At 41.5% G+C, this 17,908-nt stretch overlaps 1 protein-coding gene across 2 annotated transcripts in view; it reads left to right on the top strand.

The window, feature by feature from the left end:
- Window positions 1–437: 437 nt before the first annotated feature.
- The window catches only part of RGL1 (ral guanine nucleotide dissociation stimulator like 1), a 79,086-nt gene continuing 61,615 nt past the window's right edge, over window positions 438–17,908 (top strand). Inside the window, exons 1-2 of one of the 2 annotated variants that reach the window (XM_074151434.1) lie at window positions 438–558; window positions 1,536–1,646. In XM_074151434.1, the coding sequence (XP_074007535.1) occupies window positions 532–558; window positions 1,536–1,646 (138 nt within the window). In that variant the 5' untranslated portion in view covers window positions 438–531. The remainder of the gene's footprint in view (window positions 559–1,535; window positions 1,647–17,908) is intronic. The other variant, XM_074151435.1, reaches the window with a different exon arrangement.

The following is a 17,908-nucleotide window of genomic DNA, read 5'->3' as shown; positions in this document are numbered from 1 at the left end:
TCCGCACCTGTCCCGCGGCTGTCTGCGGGCACCGCCGCTCCCCTGCGCCCTGCCGAGGGCACCGGAGCGCGGCTGCAGCCGGGCGACGGCTGGCGGAGGCTGCAAAGAGGCGTTTCCTTCGTCCCCCATCCCCGCCGGGAGCCGAGCAGGACGCTCCGCACCTTTGTCCCTCTTACGGGGACACTGGGACGAGGGTGGATGAACGCCCCGCTTCAGGCGGCGTCCCCGCGGGAAGCCGCAGCGCCGCTGCCGGTCCCGGCTGGGCTCCGGGCAGGGGCGACTGAATCCGCCGTAACTTCTCGGCCGGGGCTGCCCACGATAAACAGGAAGCCCTTCGGCGGGGCCGGGGCTGGGGCCGGGCCGGGCCGGGCCGAGGCGGGGCCTGGCGCGGCCGCCCGCCCTCCCGCCTCCCGCGCCGCGGAGCCGAGGGGCCGCACGGCTCGGCCCGGCCCGGCCCGCGGCGGCGGCGGCCGCTGACAGGGCGGAGCGGCGGCGGCGTGGCCCGTCGAGGCGCCTGGGAAGGCATCAAGAATGAAATTGCTGTGGAAAGCTAAAATGGTAACCGGGTGTCCCGTCCCGTCCCCCCCCCCCCCGAAACCCTTTCCCTGCCCGCGGGGGTGCCGGTGTCCGCGGGGCGGCCGGGTGCGCCGACCGCTGCTTCCCGGAGCCTCTCCGCTCTTCCTCGCTTCCGAGTGATGCTGATCTTTACAAGTAACTGTGTGTGTGCGCGCCTGACACGGGGAGGATGAAGGGAGCGCTCCAGAGAGGGAAGTTAGACGAGTCCCTTTGGAGAAATTCAGATGCATGTTTTCTGCCCGCGTTGCAGCGGCTTGCGCTCTTTTGTACTGTTAATAATCTGGGAAATGAGGAGTCATTGCAGCACATGTTCGGTTAAAGTTTGGAAGACGTTGCTCTTCTTTTTTTTTTTTTCTTTTTTCACCCGCTTTCTATTATTTGTGAGTTTTAAAGCCTCGATTCTGTAAAGTTTTTTGTAGCTTGAAATAATAGGTTTTGGAAAGGCAAACCACAAGCGCTTTAGATCCCTCCTGTCAAAAGAAATAAAGGGTTGCTGTATTTTAAATGCTTGTTAGTTTCAAAGTTTAAAGGCTGTCTGCCTAAGTAATTCAACAGTTTTAAAAAGTGCAATTCCTTCCACAAATGAAAGGCCAAAGAGATTAATTGCTTTAGAAAAGGGAGGAGGGAGAGGGAAGAGAAGACTGCTAATCAAAACCAAACTATTTCCTTAGAAAAGACTTTATACAACTATTTAAAATATGTGCTAGTCTAGGAAAAATAGTTAAATGGAAAGTCAGGGTATCTTGATACCACAGGAAAGGACAACTTGCCAAGAATATCTCCAGTGTTCCCTCAATCTAAAAGTATCCTGTATTGCTTTGATTGTTGTATTTACTTTGCATAGCCCATCTTCTGCCCTCAGCTCTGCATGAGCAGCACCTGGTCTAGATTGTGGTTAGCAGAAGAGGGAAAACGTTCCCCTCTCTCTTACCTTTTTTTCTTTCCCCTTTTCCTGGCAGAGCACAATTCAGGACGGGGGTGAAGAGGTAGAAGAGGGAGCTGTTTACCATGTCACCCTGAAAAGAGTGCAGATTCAGCAGGCTGCCAACAAAGGAGCAAGATGGCTAGGGGTAAGTAAAGCTGACTTGGTGGCATTTTGGAAGGCTGCTCATGGACTTTGGAGCCTCCTCCAGGGAGCTGAATTCCACACGAATCATTATGATACTAACTTTTAGCACTGACTGGTCTCGCTACTTAAAAAAAAAAAAAAAACAAAAACAAAACCCAACAAAACAAAACACTGAAGTTGTCTGTCTGGGTCATCTGAAATAACTCTCTCCTTGTGTTGACTCTTCCTCTTTTCTTGACGTGTAAAGAAGATTTGACCAGTTGTGGTCATGGATCAGATGATAGTGCAGAAATAAGGATCTTAGCTTATGGCCTGAGTTGAACATTTAACAGTTATTTCAGACTGGTCTATAGCTCATTTCTGCTGTTAGGAACCTATTTCAGGTCTCCCAAACAAATAGTCATGGTGTTTTGACTAATGAAGGTCTCTCAAAAGTTAGCAGAAACTTCCTCAAAACTTAAGTGAATGTAGATTTTGGTTTTATTTTTGTATTGCTTTCTCAGCCAGATGAGAAATTAATTGTCTGCATTTCTGCAAGAATTACAGCTCTGTACCGTTTTTCAAAGGTCTATTTCAAAGCATGAAGGCTTTAGTGGTAAGTAAAATGAGCTTAAATGCACACGCACTCAATTTGGCATGCTGCTGAGTGCCTTCACCTTTGTCAGGCCAAGTCCCCAGCTGATATAAAATGTCCTCACTTCACTGGAATCAGTGCAGCTGTGGCTGTTTGAGCCAGATCTTCAGGAGGTGGCTATAACTTTCATATTATTTTGTTATGTTTATATATTTTCTTTGGGATCAAAGGCAATAATATAAGAACTTGGTTTGATGTAGTATCCAGGTTGGTATTCTAAAGACTTTTACAACTGCGCTAAGATTTATGTCCAATAGTTTTCTTGTTAAGTTCCATGACATAAAGCAATACAGCAGTGCTGAAACCACAGTCAAGAAAGATAAGCAAATTCTGTCCTACATACAGATAGTGCTTAGAATCTCCCCTTCCCATGTTTCCAAGAAGTATATAGAGTTCTAATCAGAACAGATAATTTAAAACCTGCTTCCTTTGAGTGGCAGATTTCCTATCTCTGCCTCCTCTTTTTACCAGGAAAAATATTAGAAAGTACTTGTGAGCTCCTTTAATTTCCTAGCTGGTGGTTTTGCGTAAGAGGTGGAGATCGTTTTGAACGTGTCTGTGTCCCATAAATGTACTTTAGAAAAGTAAAATTTTATCCTGTTTTGGCTGTGGTGGTTCTTGTATGTAGAAAGAGTTTGCCAAGTCTTGTTCGTATTCTCAAAGAAAGAGTGCATATGTGTTCCTGAGGTCGTCACCACAGCTGATGGTGCTGATCTTAATAGGAGGACAAGGGACTGCAAGGTCAGGGAAGTGACTTTTGGCTTTCTGTGGCTAGTGTTAGTTTTTTCAGGTCAGAATCAAGCCCTGTTTGTGGGTAAAGAGGCAGTGTGTCAGAAGTCCACACCTGTTCTGGATATAAATTGGTGACAGCTTCCAGGCTGGCATCTTTCATGAGGAAAAAATCTCATGAATATTATTTAAAAATATTTTTAAACATATGGGCCGTTGGTTTCCCTTAAGCTCTTCAGAACATAAAATATTTTAAGCTCTTTTTGTGATCTTGTTTTATTAATGGCTTTACTGTGGTCCTAAAGTCAATAAATAGCCTCTAACCCAGAACATTATTTATGAATAATTATCCCTGCTGCCAGCAGTTTTGCCTTGAAAAGCATAATTGTCCCTCTTATAATTGTCATCAGGTGACTTATTTTTTAATCTGGAGTTTATAAGAGTTTATTATGTTAATTTATTATTTTTTTTCTATGCTTTGAAATTTGTAGTATGAAATTAATAAGTTGTTGGCTTCATCAATATTGGTCTTATTTTTTTTTCATGGTGTTTTAAGTCAGGCATAGGTTGAAGACTCAAGGTCAACTGAAGAGTATGGGAACAACCTATTTGTACATCAGCAACTATTGGACCTTCATTGCAACAAATATAGTAACTCTGTTACTGATTATAGGCATGTGTGGCTTTGCTTTTTAAAAAGTTACTTTTTCAGTGGCAGCTTGTGTCCTGTAAAGGTCTACTTACCAGTTTGACCTTCTCTGAGGCACTGAGTTTATGGTGGTTTATTGGTGCAGGTCAAGTTCCTTGTGCCTTGAGAAGCCCAAGGCTTTTAAAACCTCAATGTTGCATGTGGCTATTAAATACTGTGTGGTATCAGAGCAGGGGTTTGATACAGTGGTTCCAGAGTGGTTAGTTCTTAGGGATGCTGCATTTGTAAAGTGATGTGGAGGCTTTTCAGCTGAAAAGCATTAGATGGTAAATTATTTGATGTGATGCAGATCTAACTGAAAATTTCATAGAACCTGTGTTGAAAGGAATATAAAAGGTCTTATTTATTCTAGGTGTGTTTGAATTTATTTCCAATTTCTTCGATTACTGAAGGGCTTGAAATTGTGCTTAAATATGTTCTTGTACAAGTACCAGTAAGCAAGTGAATCTACATCTTTTATGTTTCAAGAAGTCTAATAAACCTTTCTTAAAACTCTGTCCTAAGAACCCATCCAGGGCTCTTTAATGGTTGGCCCTGTTATGAGAGAACGGCCTGTTTAAAAGCTAATCATAAGGTTACAGCTTAAGCACTGTAAACACGTGCCTATTTAAATACAGCAATGTCTATCTTGCATTTCAAAATTCTGCAATTAATAAAAGAAAAAGACAAACAGGCTGTGATTTATGCAGTCATCAGCAGTTCCATAACTTTCCAAAGTGTGAAGCTTTTGTATAAACACCAAATTTCTTAGCTTTAAATTTAATTAGACATCAAAGGATACCAATAATAGCTACTGGTTTTGTCACTAAATACTTAGTCACTAAATATTTAGTGAAGCATAAGACTTTATGCAATACAGTATCGTGAAGTATTGAAAGCCCTAGTAGTAGCTCTGTATTGTGATAGATGCTGCACAGAAGCACTGTCCTGACTAAAAAGAACTTACATACTAAATATCAAATGAGACAACAATATATGTTGTCTCAGCGGATGATTGGAATCTGAGGCAGTGGTATCAATTTTGCAACAGTCCGTTGCAAACAGTCTGTTTTTTCTTATGTTATTTGTAGACATCAAGGCAATGGAGAGTCTTAACAAAACTTCTAAAGTCAAATGTAACGTATGGAGATGTTGAGAGAGAATACGTCCCAAACACAATAGACTCAACAAGAAAAAAGCATGAGGGCATTTTTTGAAAGTGAAGCGGGTTTTGATGTCTCCAGGATGGACCCTGAGATGTCTCCAGGATGGACCCTGAGAGGTCTCCAGGATCTTGAGAGAGATGATGTGGAGATTGGGAACAAGCCATGAAGGCCATGGAAACTAAGATACATGGCCTAACTTCTTTGTGAGAGAGAAGGATGGAGAAGTAGAGATTCGTATAGATAGACAGCACGCTCAAAAGAGGGGATGAGGAGAATGCTTTTTGCAGCAGGATTTTGAGTGGACATTCAGCATCATTTTGAATGGCATTACATCAGCCTAGAGAAACAGGCATATCGGTAACTGGAATAGGAGGCTTGAGGGCGCAGAAAGGAATTTTAATGATGTGGCTAGAAAAAAAAACTTTGTATTTTAAAACTATGACACAGAAAGAATCTGAAAAAAGAGATTCAGCTTACCTCTGAGGATGTAAAGACAGCCCGTGGGGAGGCTGGCACCCTATGTGTCAAACAGGATGGTGCTATTGTCCACGAAGAAAACGCAACAAAGCAGAAAAGACAGGTGAAAAGTTTAGAGTTCTGCAGGGTTTTTTGATCTTGAACTACAGCCAGGTACCCATGAAATGAAATAGATACAAGCTGAATCATACTGTAGCCAGAAGCAGATAAGGACAGTAAAGCAGTGGCTGTAAAAGTAGATCAGCTACTGAACACCTGAAATACTGTTGCCAGGAGCACTGTGCTGACAGAGTATGAATGGCGTTGGAAAAGGTGATTTATTGTAAATAGTAAACTGAAAAGTAAACAGTTAGTTGAAAGAGAAAGGAAAAAGCAGCAGGTAAAGAAGTAAGTGGAGAGACAGGGGGAATGTTTAAGAGGTGAGAGGCTGAAAGAGATTTTGACTAGGAGAGTGATGGGACCATGGAAGGCAAAAGGTACAAGAGAAAGCAGTATGAGGTGGGATTGGATGCACTGGACAAGTGAAAAGATCAGAGGAGGACCACAGGAAAGAAGCTCCTGCACTTGAACAATTCTCTTTGCAATGGTAGAAATAAGGAACTCTCCCTCGCTGGTGAATTTGAGGAGCAGGGACTGCAGACGTGGAATGAGATTAAATTGACATGCTGAAGTTGCTCGACCATGCAGTTAACAAAATTGAAGAAAGAGGGGAAGGAAAAAAGGCCTTTCTAGTGAAGGTAGTTGGCTTGCTGGTTGTGTTGATGCCAGTGGATGCATACGCTGAAGATGCACCAGGGCTAGGGGCTAGCAGAACGGGCCTTACAGTGATGGAAAGAGAAAAGAATGAATGGTGGAAGACAATAAGGCAGGAAGAAAAGGAATGACTAAATAGCAAAGAGGCAAGTGAGGGGATAGTTTAAGGCTGCCTGGATGGGTGAATGTTCTTGGCAACTGACAAGAATTGAACCAAGGTCTTAGATATTGCCAGCTTATTCCTTCATCAAATATGACTGATCCAATAGAAGGTGATGCTGTGTCAGTGGGGTTTACTTTAACTTAGTGTTCAGGAAATGATTAAATTTTATAGGAAGGCAAGTAGAGTAGGTCTGTGAGATACTTAGCTTTACAATGGCATGCTTGAAACGGTGGGAAGTATTTGTGAAGTCAAGTGGAGTAGGAAGTTCAGAGAGTTGGATGTGTGAGCTTGGAAGTTGGTGAGTCAAAGCTGCAAACTTGACTTCTAGTTTGGATAGGGGAAAAAAAGCTTTCAGAAAAGGATGAAGGTATAATCATCTAAAAAAGATGTGGTTTTTGGTAGGAATTAGGTTTTGACAAATAGAGAGAAGCTCTTGTCAGCAGAGAAAGCTGTATCAAAGAGTTAATATAGGAGTTGCCAAAAGTCAAACCTTACAAAGCAAATGAAAACAAACAGCTAAATGTTTGTCAACCATATAACAGCAACAAAAAAATAAGTCTGCTTCGCAGAGAGAATGAGATAGGAATTAAAGTTAATCTACAAATAACAGAAAAAACTAAACAAATTTTTGGCTATTTTCTATACAGATGACAAAGGTGAACCTGGAGGTTGATGATAATGATGGCACGTGGGGCTTTCACATCTCCTTATGTTTTGTCTTTGCCTACGAACTTGATGTGTGCCTACACTGGGCAGCTGGTAGTGTCCATCCCAGAACTACAAAGGAACTGGTATATGAAATTATAGTCGAGCAGCAAGGAGTTTTAATTCATCTGTCAAGTCAGAAATGACATTGTATGGCTGGAGAACAGCAGTGGTACCTGTATTTGGGGTGGGGGAAGTGTGGTCTAGGTAGCTAGGAGATATTTGTCTCCCAAAGATAACTGAAGTTCTGGATTTAAAAAGGCTGTGGGTTTAATCTGTTTGTTTGAAAGTCTGCTCTTGAAATCACTTGAAAAAATTAGTCCCTGGAGAGACTGAGGAATTATAAGGTAGGTGAAGGACCTGTTAAAGAAGAGCTGCTGCTGCAGTTCAAGCTACAGGAGGGACTGTTGGTCTGAGGACAGGTGCCTATGGGAGCTCTACGTTGGTCAGTCCTGTGACTGAACTGCTGTCATGTGTTCATTAGAGTCAGTGACATAAAAGCAGAAGCATGCTGACAAAATCTGATGGTCTGGCAGAGGAAGCAAACACCTGGAGGATGGAAATATCCTATAGGCTGGCATTCAGGATTGCTGTAACAGAAGTAGGTTGAAATAAGGTAGCATGGAATGCAAAGGCATGTTTGTGAATGAACTAAAATAATTTCTGGTATAGGATGGTATTTTTTGTTCTCGTCCCTTCCGACTTTGGGTGTATTAGTCAATCACAGGATATGTGAGCCACCAGCATGATGCAAAACAGAAAAGGTAAATGTGATGCTCGGTTGTTTTAGGCTATTGTCAGCGGAGTTGGGAAGCATGAACCCCCTTGTAGAGTGTCCTGGCTCACAGTCTGTAATTTTGGTAATTTTTAAGAAAGTTCATTTAAACTGGAAGGGAGACAGGAGAGGACTTTTGGGATCATCAAGAAAATTATGAATATTTCTGATTATAATCTGAAGACTATAGCTTAGGTAAATTAACAAAATGAAGATTTAGGGAGTCTATGACTAATTCCCATTAAAAAAAAAAAGCATGAAGTAAGCACAAGGGAAGGAAAAGGACCATTCACACCAGCTATAGATTGGTGTATAAATAGTTAGAAATTAGAAGAAAGTTTCAAATCATCAGAGCAGTGGGATAGTGGAGTAGTACTCCAGAAAGTGTGAAGGAAGCAAAGAATCCAACAGCACCAACATTGGAGCTGGCTCAGTTGGTGAAGAGGATTATAAGGTAAATTCAAGGTGGACAGTGGTGCTGCTGGAGAGACCAGTATGCAAAGAGGGCGTTGCTGTCAAATTTTAGATTTAAAGTTGTTGTTCTAGAGGCAGAGAGACAGGGTCAGGTAGGAGTGAGGAGGACAGCGGGGAAGGAGGGAGATGGATGAAGAGAGTGTGGAATGTGGAGAAGTGGATGCAGAAAAGTAGCAGAGAGGTGTTAGAAAATGTTAATGTAGAATTGGAGGAGAGGGAACTGCGGTGTAAGAAGAATAGAGCAGATGCAGTGCTACAGAAAATAAGCAGTGAAAGGTATGGGTGTGGCATGGGCAGATGGACAAGAAGATTACAAAAATGAAAAGCAAACAAGAGTTTTTAAAATGCTATGAAGTGACTTTTGTAGACCTCATGTTAACCAGCTACAGTGCTTTATCACCTTTCCAAGGGTTAGGAAGGGGTGGGTGACTGGTGTCCAGCCCTCAAGGAATCCGAGGGAAGCAATGAGGAATGAGTCTTTGAAGCAGGAGGGGCTCCCTAGTGCTTGCAAATGTTTTTTCTATCGGAGTCCTTTATCCAGGAAGAAGTGAGGAAGAGACCTGCACTCTGCCTCTGGAGTTTTTATTAGGGCAGGTCACAGGAAACGCAGCCAAGAACGGGAGTTCCCCAAGCCTCTGTGCACCAGAGGAGGCCTTTAGAGACTGTATCTCCACATCTTAAATGATTACTAAGCTTTCAGCGCCAGTCCTCAAGCATCAAGTTTCTTGCTCTACTGATGGATGACACAAGACGGCTCTTCCTTTTAGTCTTAAATATCCAGATAACAGAGAAATACTATGCTGCCTCGTGGCCAGTGCTGCCTGGCTTATTTAGCCATCAGATACGTGTCCAGAGCAGATTTTAGATCTGTGTTTTTTTCTTTTTGCTTTCTTTTTTTTGGCCACAGCTGAACTTCAGGCAGAGATTGGTGCAAAACCTTACTTGTCTCAAGGTATCTTTAATGCTGTAACGTTGGGTGTATATGGGTGTATAGCAGAACATCTTCTTCCAAAACTATAAATGAACTGCTGTAGGAGGGTGCTTTAAATACCTTCAAAATTCTGAAAGGGGAATAGCCGAAAAGTACCAAATCTATCATTAAATACTTCTGTCTTTTCTTAATGCTGATACTATTTGATAACTACCTTTTCTGAGAGAAATTAATTTTGAATTAATGTCTCACACTGCATACAACCACAAATTTGGATTCTGAACACTGCTACAGTCACATACATTGGAAAGAAGCTTGTGTTGGAGAGCTCAGTCAGAAAAACATTGCAAAAATGTCTAACTAATCTATATCCCAGCTAAGACCTAGGACATAAAATCCTCTTCGACTTGAATAATATGTCAGAAAAGAACTTTTACTTTGGATTTTTTTTCTTTCCAACACTGACCTCCTAAATATGGGTTGAGATTTAAGTGGTGCCTGGAACCATCAACATTTTTGGAACATGAAAAAAAACCTCACATTTTCTCTGAGCCTGCTCCTGCCCTCCCATGTGTCCTTCTAAGCCAGCTCTGTGATTTCTTTTTTATCTTACTCTTAGGTCCCAGATGTTCTGGTCAAGTGTAGTTTCCTGTGCAACCAGCAGGCAAGGATTTGGCTGCTCTTCATCCTTGCTGCAGCTTGCTGTTTTGTCTCTTGATTTATAGCATATGTTGGTCCCTTTTGGCTAAATCAGAGTCTTTGGAGTCTGGTTCCTGCAGCCTGTCCCGCCCACCCAGACCAAGGCCAGGGTGTCATTCTGACCATGTGTTTGGCAGAAGCAGCTCCCAAGGAGCTGACAGGCTCCCTGCAGAAACTGGGTTGCACTATTGTCCACTCTGAATGTTGTCTTCTCTGAGAAACTGTCTTGGAGATGGAGAAGGAAGAAAGATGGGGTGTGCTCACGTGGGTTTTGCATGGTAGAAGGTGCCTATCAACTGCTGGAGACCCACAAAGAAGATCTATAGAAGATTTCAGAGGGAACCAAATTATTTTACCTGTAGACAGGTGCATAGTTATCACAAAGAAAGCCTTGGCATCTCATTCAGCTTGCCTTTTGGTTTTGAGTAGGCTCTTTCCTCCTGCCCTTTCCTTCAGCTGTGGGCATAATAGTACCATAGCATCATAGCCTTTATTAATGACTTCTTATGGAATATTTTTCTCCTTGCTTCCTGGATCAGGCACAGATCTCTGCTCCAGGCATATCCCAAGTTGTACTCTTCGATGTGGTCATCAGCTGGGTAATAGAGGCTGTGTGTGGAACAGACACTCAAAAATGAAACCTGAGCTTATTATGAGTTTTAAAATGGAAGCCTGAAAGGTTACAGTCTTTTACTTTCCCAGTTCCAAATACAAAATGCATAATTAGAGGGGTAACTGGCTTTGTAGCGCAGTATCATGCTCTCAGTTGAGTTTAAAACCTCCCATTCCAAGCTGTCAAAGTGTGTCAGGGTGGCAGTGCTTTAATCTTGAGGTGTTATTAACACTGAGTTAAGGCTGTAGGATACTCCTGCGAGGCCACGTGGAACTAGGGAGAGAGACACAGACAACCTCCCTTCCTATAGGGCTGTGCAGAGGCACCTCTTGCTAATGATCGTTATATTAATTGGAACAGCAAGAGGTAAGGGAGGCCTCTTGAGCAAAAGTTGCTGGAGACTGCACTGTTCTGTTTCTGCACTGGTTGCCTGTGACTGCCTTTTGGAAATCTCACAGCCAGCCTGCTTACGTACAAAAACTTGTTTGGCATACTTTCAGTTTACCTGTGACATGTAGGAATGTAACGACATCCTGTACTATAATTGATCTCCACTGGGAATTCCTCTGATAGCCAGGTTGCCTGTCTTTTTAAACTATGCTTCTTGGATGGTAGTGATTCTCTTTGAATTGTAGCATCTTAACAGTCTTGCTGCTCACATCACTGAATGTTGTCTTGCTTGCTTTCTCAAGAAGAAATAAGTGAAAGGAATAACAAAAAAAAAATAAAAATAATCAGCTTGCTCTGCAAAGAAACTGGCATTTTCGTTCTGAGTGCTAGAAGATCTAGGTCACTTGTTGGGTTAAAGAAGTCTTGGCAAGGAATGTGGCTATGTGTCATCGGAAAGCCTGGGAGAAGTAGCATATGAACTGGACAGAGATGCTGTAAAGAGAATAGCCCTGGAGAAACCATTAGTTTTACTGTTTTGGTTTTGATGTTTTCATTTTAGAAACAGGCTGAAGCATTGCGAGCGTGTTAGTCACGCTTGGATTTAAATTTAGCCTTGGTAAAGCTAATTAAAAATATGTTTAGTGACAGTGTATAAATGCATGCTTTGAACTTGCATCTTTTACTACTGCTGTAGGAATCTGTTTTCTAAACATACAGCTTACTACAGCCGGCATGGTAAAGGGGTCCAACTGTGTGAGGAAACGAGCACAAAGTGACCGGATCATGGCCTAGCCCCTTGAAGAAAATGGGGTTTCCTTGTGTGAAAGGGGTAAATTAATGCTAACTCAGTGTGAATCCTGTTCTTCCTTGTCTTTGTGTAGCCAGTGCGTAGCATCTTATAAACCAGAGGCAAAATGTGTGTGATGTCTTAGCATCGTTTATCACCCCAGTAAGATAGTATCAGAGATTGTAAAACTTACCTTTTTTTTTTTTTTTTTTTTTTTGGAGACACCGGAAAAACAAAATGTCCCTCTTGCATTTGGAATATTATATTCTTAATAGATTGCTCAGACAGCAGCGAAGCTTTTATTCAGTGGATGTGGACTGAGTTGATAGACCATTCTTTGAGTAGTGGGATGGTACTCTGGTATGTTTTATTTGCATACTTTTCTCTGTCTCATGACAGTTAACACAAATCTAGATCTCCTTCCTAAAGGGCTGAGCAGGTGACCGGTAGTTGTCTCCAGGGAGTTGTTGTAGTTTGCCCCTGCAGTCTCCCAGAACATTTTTTTGCCCTTGATTCACCCCCAAAATGCCCTCTTTTCCTGTTCTCACTTTGTGAGAAGTGACTTGTAGTTCTTCATGGGTGGTACACCAACATGTAGGTGTACATTTAGGGCCACGCTATAAAGTCTGTGTTATGTTTTTACACTTTCTGGAATAAGAATTTTATTGAGAAGTATAAGAATGTGGGAATTTTTTTGTTTGGTTAGTTTGTTTCAGGTTGGTTTTTTTTCGTTTCTGTTTTTGTTGGTTTTTTTTTGGTTTTGTTTTGGAGTGGTTTTTTTATAAATTTTTAAAGGAATTTTATGTTTTGGACACAGAAATCCATTTACTGTTTATGGAAATCACTCTACCTTGGACCAAAATGAACTCACGCTAGCGCCTGAATGCAGCTGCACTGTACTTCAGTGCAGCACCGTGCCACCAATAATTTAGCGACCGGAAGGAAAGTAAAAACATATCCAAGTGAAATGATAATGATCTTGCATTCTTACAGCATCTTTCATCCAACTAAATTTCAAAGCGTGGCCACAAATTTTCACCAGACAGACTATGTGAAATATGTTGTAATGTAACATAGTACAAAAGTGTGATTTGGGTGGGGCTTAAAACTCAGCAGCAGTGCTGTTGCCTGGGAGTTGGTGGAGCTCCCCTTTATTTGGGGAGGTGCGGGAGAGAGGAGAAAAAAGCGTTTCTGGGATGATGTGACTTTTAAAAGGCTATTTTTGTTGAGGTTCCTGAAGAAGTTGAAGCATTAGAAAAAGTTCCTGGGGAGACGGATTAGCTGTTGAATTTGCATGGTAATATTTGTTTAGTGGCTTCATAGTGTTATCACATGGGTATCTTCTCCACATGTGGCATATATGCCGCAAGGAGCAGCTGCTTAACAATGCATAGCAGCACATTGAAACAATTTAGGACCAGAAGTGAGTTAATTAAAACCACTTGGGGAGAAGACCTGGACTTCTGAGAGTCCAGAGTTCTGTAGAAGCATTTGCCAGTCGTGCAACAGCAGTTGCGAAATCAAGTTCAAATATTAAGCTGAAGCGGGGAAGCTTAGGAAATACTACTAAGGAGATTACAGTAGCCTCTCACTCATTTGTGCTGCTTGTTCCCTCATCTCAAAGATAAGGGAATGAGAAAAGGGATCCCCAGATGGGAAAGTATTATTGGCATTTGGAGACACTGAAAATGTAAGGGCTGTTAAATGTGCGTCTTGGTGCAACTAGGGTTGATGTGCAGGTTTAACAATAAGCTCATTTGTTAAATTTTTACAGGATTGAGGCTCGATATTGGCAATAAATAGGAGGATATAGCAAAGGCATTTAAAACCGTGATTGGAGAAGGGACACCCCAGGGAGTGTGGTGGTTTTGAAAGCAAGGAGGAAGAGGGGGGGGCAAGAAATGTGTAATTTTACATGGCATGTAATTAACCTGAAGGACTCGCTGCTGAAGGAATTACTACTGGAAGAAATAATTGAGTCCAATGAGTCTAGAAGGATTCTGAAAGGATTAGACATTTATATAAATAAATAATAACAAATACATGAGTATTATATGGGATTTAGAACACAAAACGTAACATTTTGTAATTTAGGAATAAACCAAACACCTCCTGCAGTTGAGAAGAGTCTCACCCTTTAGACTGGTTACTCTGTATGTTATGGGTGTTATTTCTTCACCTTCCTCTATAGCATCTGGCCATTGTCAGAGGGAAAAACCTCTAGTTTAGTTTAAAATTATTATGTGTTGCTGTTTATAAAGTTCTGGTTTCAATTTGTTTGCAGCAAATATTTAACGAGGCAGAATAAAATTGAACACAGGCACTCACAAAAAAGAATCATGAGAACTTTAATGTCCAGAAGATGTCAGGGCTATATTGCAAAATAGTATGGGATTTTGTTGTGGGCCTGTTTTCCAGCAGTCCTGCAACCTCCTCCCAGTCAATGAGAACTCTGGGTGCTCAGATCCTGCTTTTTTTTGTGTGTAAAACAAAAAATTGTGTCCTTGCTGTTTTAGACTCAGCAAATGTAGGAATCGTGTGGGTTGCCCTTTGTGTTACCCCATTCAACTTCATAATAACCGCTTTAAAAATAAGGCAGCTAGAACAGGGTATGGGACGCTACATGTGGTCTCATGAGACCTTTTATGCAGTGGAAGAATAATGTCCTTTGACTTGCTTCGGTACCCTTTATTTATACTTTGCAGAATTGTTTGCTTTTTGTTGCTGCTTCCAAGCGTTGTGCTGAAAGATTTAATGTCCTGCCTACTCTAACCCTTCAGATCTTTTCTCTGATCTGTGTGCCACAGTGTGACCTTTGAGGGTAGGACTTTCAACAGACTTTTTTGCTGGCCTCTTACATTTCTCTACATTTAGTTGCATAAGCCATCTGTTGCCCATCAGAGTGTAGCTACCCTTTAACAGCTTTGGCAAGCAAAATGAAATTTTGGCAGCCTCTGCCTTAGGTGTGAAGCTTTCTGCTGGTTTGCATGATAGCACTCGTTAACCTTTTACTCTGTCAGTTTGCTGGGTTGCAGTCTGATGGAGTTTTTAATTGTTCCTCTTTGCCACTAGTTTGTGTCCAAATACCAATTTATGTCCAAATTTTTGCTATCATCTCTGTGTAGCTCAGCCCTGCATCAGTGCAGAAGTTACTGCATACTGCAAACACTACTGAAATTTGCGGTGGTGGTCCCTTAGCTGCTGCTGCTTCACTTGTCTACCATGGCTTAAAAATAACGTGAAATCTTCGCTGAGAATAAACTGTTTGCTGTATGTCATATTGAGCACATGAATTATTATATATGTAAGCCCTGCCATACCGATTTGAGGACAATTGTGATACTGGATTTAGAACGGTACTGCAAGTGAGGAGTCCAGTGCTCAGTATTCATTTCCTAATGATTCGTCCTGTGGCTTGAACTGACCAACTTATCTTTTGGGGCCTTCATTTTCTCACCTGTAATAAACTCACTATTCATTTTTAGATTTAGTGATCCAAGGAGTGCAGAGGCAAACTCTCATACTTTAATACGACTGTATAGATTCAAACCTATGAGAGAGAAAACTCTTCTACTGTGCCGGACACGCAAGAAAAGTTCTGTACCAGGGCAAGATCCTCCTGTTACACCCTGGGACTCCGTTATACCATCTTCACTGTTGAAATGTTAGAGAGCAATATATTCTGCCACTTACAGATGCAGAAGCTTGGCTCTTCTAATCCCTTCTATGAAGAGAAAGGGTGTTGGATGAGACACCAGCGTTTATCTCCATCTTCGTAAAACCTTCCAGCAGGAGTGCACCACGCAGCACATGGAGTGCCTCTCCTTGGCAGTGGGTTGCTGTTTTGGAGTTCGTTGCAGTGGTTTCGAGTGCTGCGTGGGTCTCCAGCTCACGGCCTGTGGACTACACCTGGCAGTGCTGCCACTGGGCCACAATGGCACTAATAAGGTGTAGGCACTTAAAATGATTTTGCGGAGTGATCCTGTTATTATATTCTATGCTTTCATCTATCTTTCTTTTATGTTCTTCCCACCTTTTTGTTCTGAAAGCAGTTTACAGGATTGTTTTCTTTTTCACTCCCACCCCCTCAGCTGCTTTGTACAGTTGTCTTTCTCCTTATGGAGGCTCAACCTTTCTCCCAGTCAATAGCTGTTTCTTCCTTTCTAGGGAGTCCATGGGCTCTTTGTGCAAGTAAAACAACATGTTTTTATTATAAAGTGGCATTTTTTATTGAAAGGTCTCAGAACGATTGAACAATGTGGAATGACTGAAAGCTTTGAGATGTGCTCAGGTTATCATAAGTATTGGGATTCAAACTGGAGACTTGTGATATATCTTATGTAGTAGCTTAGACTTACTGATATCAACAGCTCCTTCTGACCATTAAAAATCAAAAATCTAAACTTCTGAGTATCTATATAACCTAAAGCAGAAATAGACCATCACATGTTAAAGAGCTATCTAGGGTTTTATTTCCTCTTATATATAGTTTGTGCCCCATATAAACTTGCATAAAAGCTTGCATGCATTGAATCATATTGGGTTTCTGTTTTGACTCAAATCAAGTGCAGAATGTCCTGAAGTTGTTCGTAGTATTCACGTGGATAAAACTTATTTGATGAGGTTGGTAACATTTCAAAACTTTGTTGGTGTTGGGGTGCGAAGGACAAGTCAGTACAGCTTTTAGAATTAACTGTTGTTTTCACTGCAAAAGAGATTAGTTAACTAAATGCTCCTGAGGTACATTTGGAAGCCAGTTTAAATATTACATGCAAATACAACAAGAAAATTCTTATGAAGATATGCCTACACATCCTTTTGTCTGTTTGCTTGGTTTGTAGTAATCTCTGGCTCAACCTGTGGTGCATTTTATATTTTTTGAGTAAAAACCCTTTAGGGCAGCGATGGTGTCTTACGGTTTGACATGGCAGCCATTGTGCTGCTGTTGGAAATATTTCATAAGTAACAATAATGTATTTCACTTGGAAGTCAGATCTTACGCTTTTGCATTCCTCTCATTGAGTGCTTCAGATTGATTCTGGCTGTGCTTTCAGTCTGCTGGCTCCCTGTCGCATACAAAATGTGAATGAACTCTTGCACACTTACTTAAACCATGAGGCTTGCATTTTTCTTCGTGCAAAAACAGTTGTCTTGTTCGGAAAACATCAGGTGGCCATAGAGTTAGAACAGGACAGAGAAGAGCAGAGGTATGCTATTAACTCCTGATGGGTAATTAAACAGCAACACACGCCCCCCCACCCCCTCCCCAAAAAAAAAGCCAAACCCAAAAATTAACAGACAGTAAATGTGGATGATACGTGTTTTATCTTGCAGCCTGATATTTTTTTGCTCTTCCCTTTCCCCTTTCCTTGCAAGCTATACTTATTTTGCATTCTGACTCAATACTTCCACATAATTATGTGTGTGTTTTGATTTGTGTCCATTGACTAAGGATTTAAGTTCAACTGCAACACAGCATTCTTAAACTGAAATACAAATGTCTGCAGTGGGTTCAGCACCAGCTCACGCAACCCGTGCTTTCTGCTGTGTCTGAAGAGATGGGTTAATGGCTGGGTGCTGTAGTTACAAGAAGGCAGTAATTTGTGTAGGTATGCAATATGTTTAGCTGCCATACGTTTATGCAGTTTGTCATACAAAATGGAGAATTTGTCATAAAGGAGAGGCCTATAGAATTGGCACAAGGATGTTGCCATCACAGGTATGGTGCATAAAGACATGCACGTATTCATTCCTAGATACTCCCTTTCTCTATGTATACAAGAAGAATCCTAAGAGATTCCATAATCTGATCCCCCGTCGTCTCTAGATAATATAGTAAAAATGCAGTTTGGCCTGAACTGGTGATTGAACTAATATTGTTGGACTCTTTCAGCGCACAAAGGTTCAAGCTGGTAACTTTTAGTATTAGGAAACATTAGCTTACTTACTCAGGCCCCACCCTGGAGAGGTCTCTTAGTTTCAAAACAAAGGGTAGTAAAAGCACAGCCATTGAAATGAAGTTTATAATGCACTTCAGGTATGTATTCACGCTGTGGTCATAAAAATGGTTTGCTTACTGCTAACCTATTTCTTTTATAAAAGATTAAAAAAGCTTGTCAATAGAGATTTCTCACAGTAATTATTATGAAACTTGTAACGACATTTCCTTGATATTTTTCCTTCCACAAAAATATCTCATGTTTTTCAATTTCAGTTTATTGAGAATCAGTCTTCTGCTAAATATTTTCTCCTCTGTCAGAATGCATTTAATTTCCCCAC

The sequence above is a fragment of the Numenius arquata genome, chromosome 8 (genome assembly GCF_964106895.1).
Source record: "Numenius arquata chromosome 8, bNumArq3.hap1.1, whole genome shotgun sequence".
In the NCBI taxonomy this organism is placed as follows: Eukaryota; Metazoa; Chordata; class Aves; order Charadriiformes; family Scolopacidae; genus Numenius; species Numenius arquata.
This window is presented reverse-complemented; position numbering and strand designations above follow the sequence as displayed.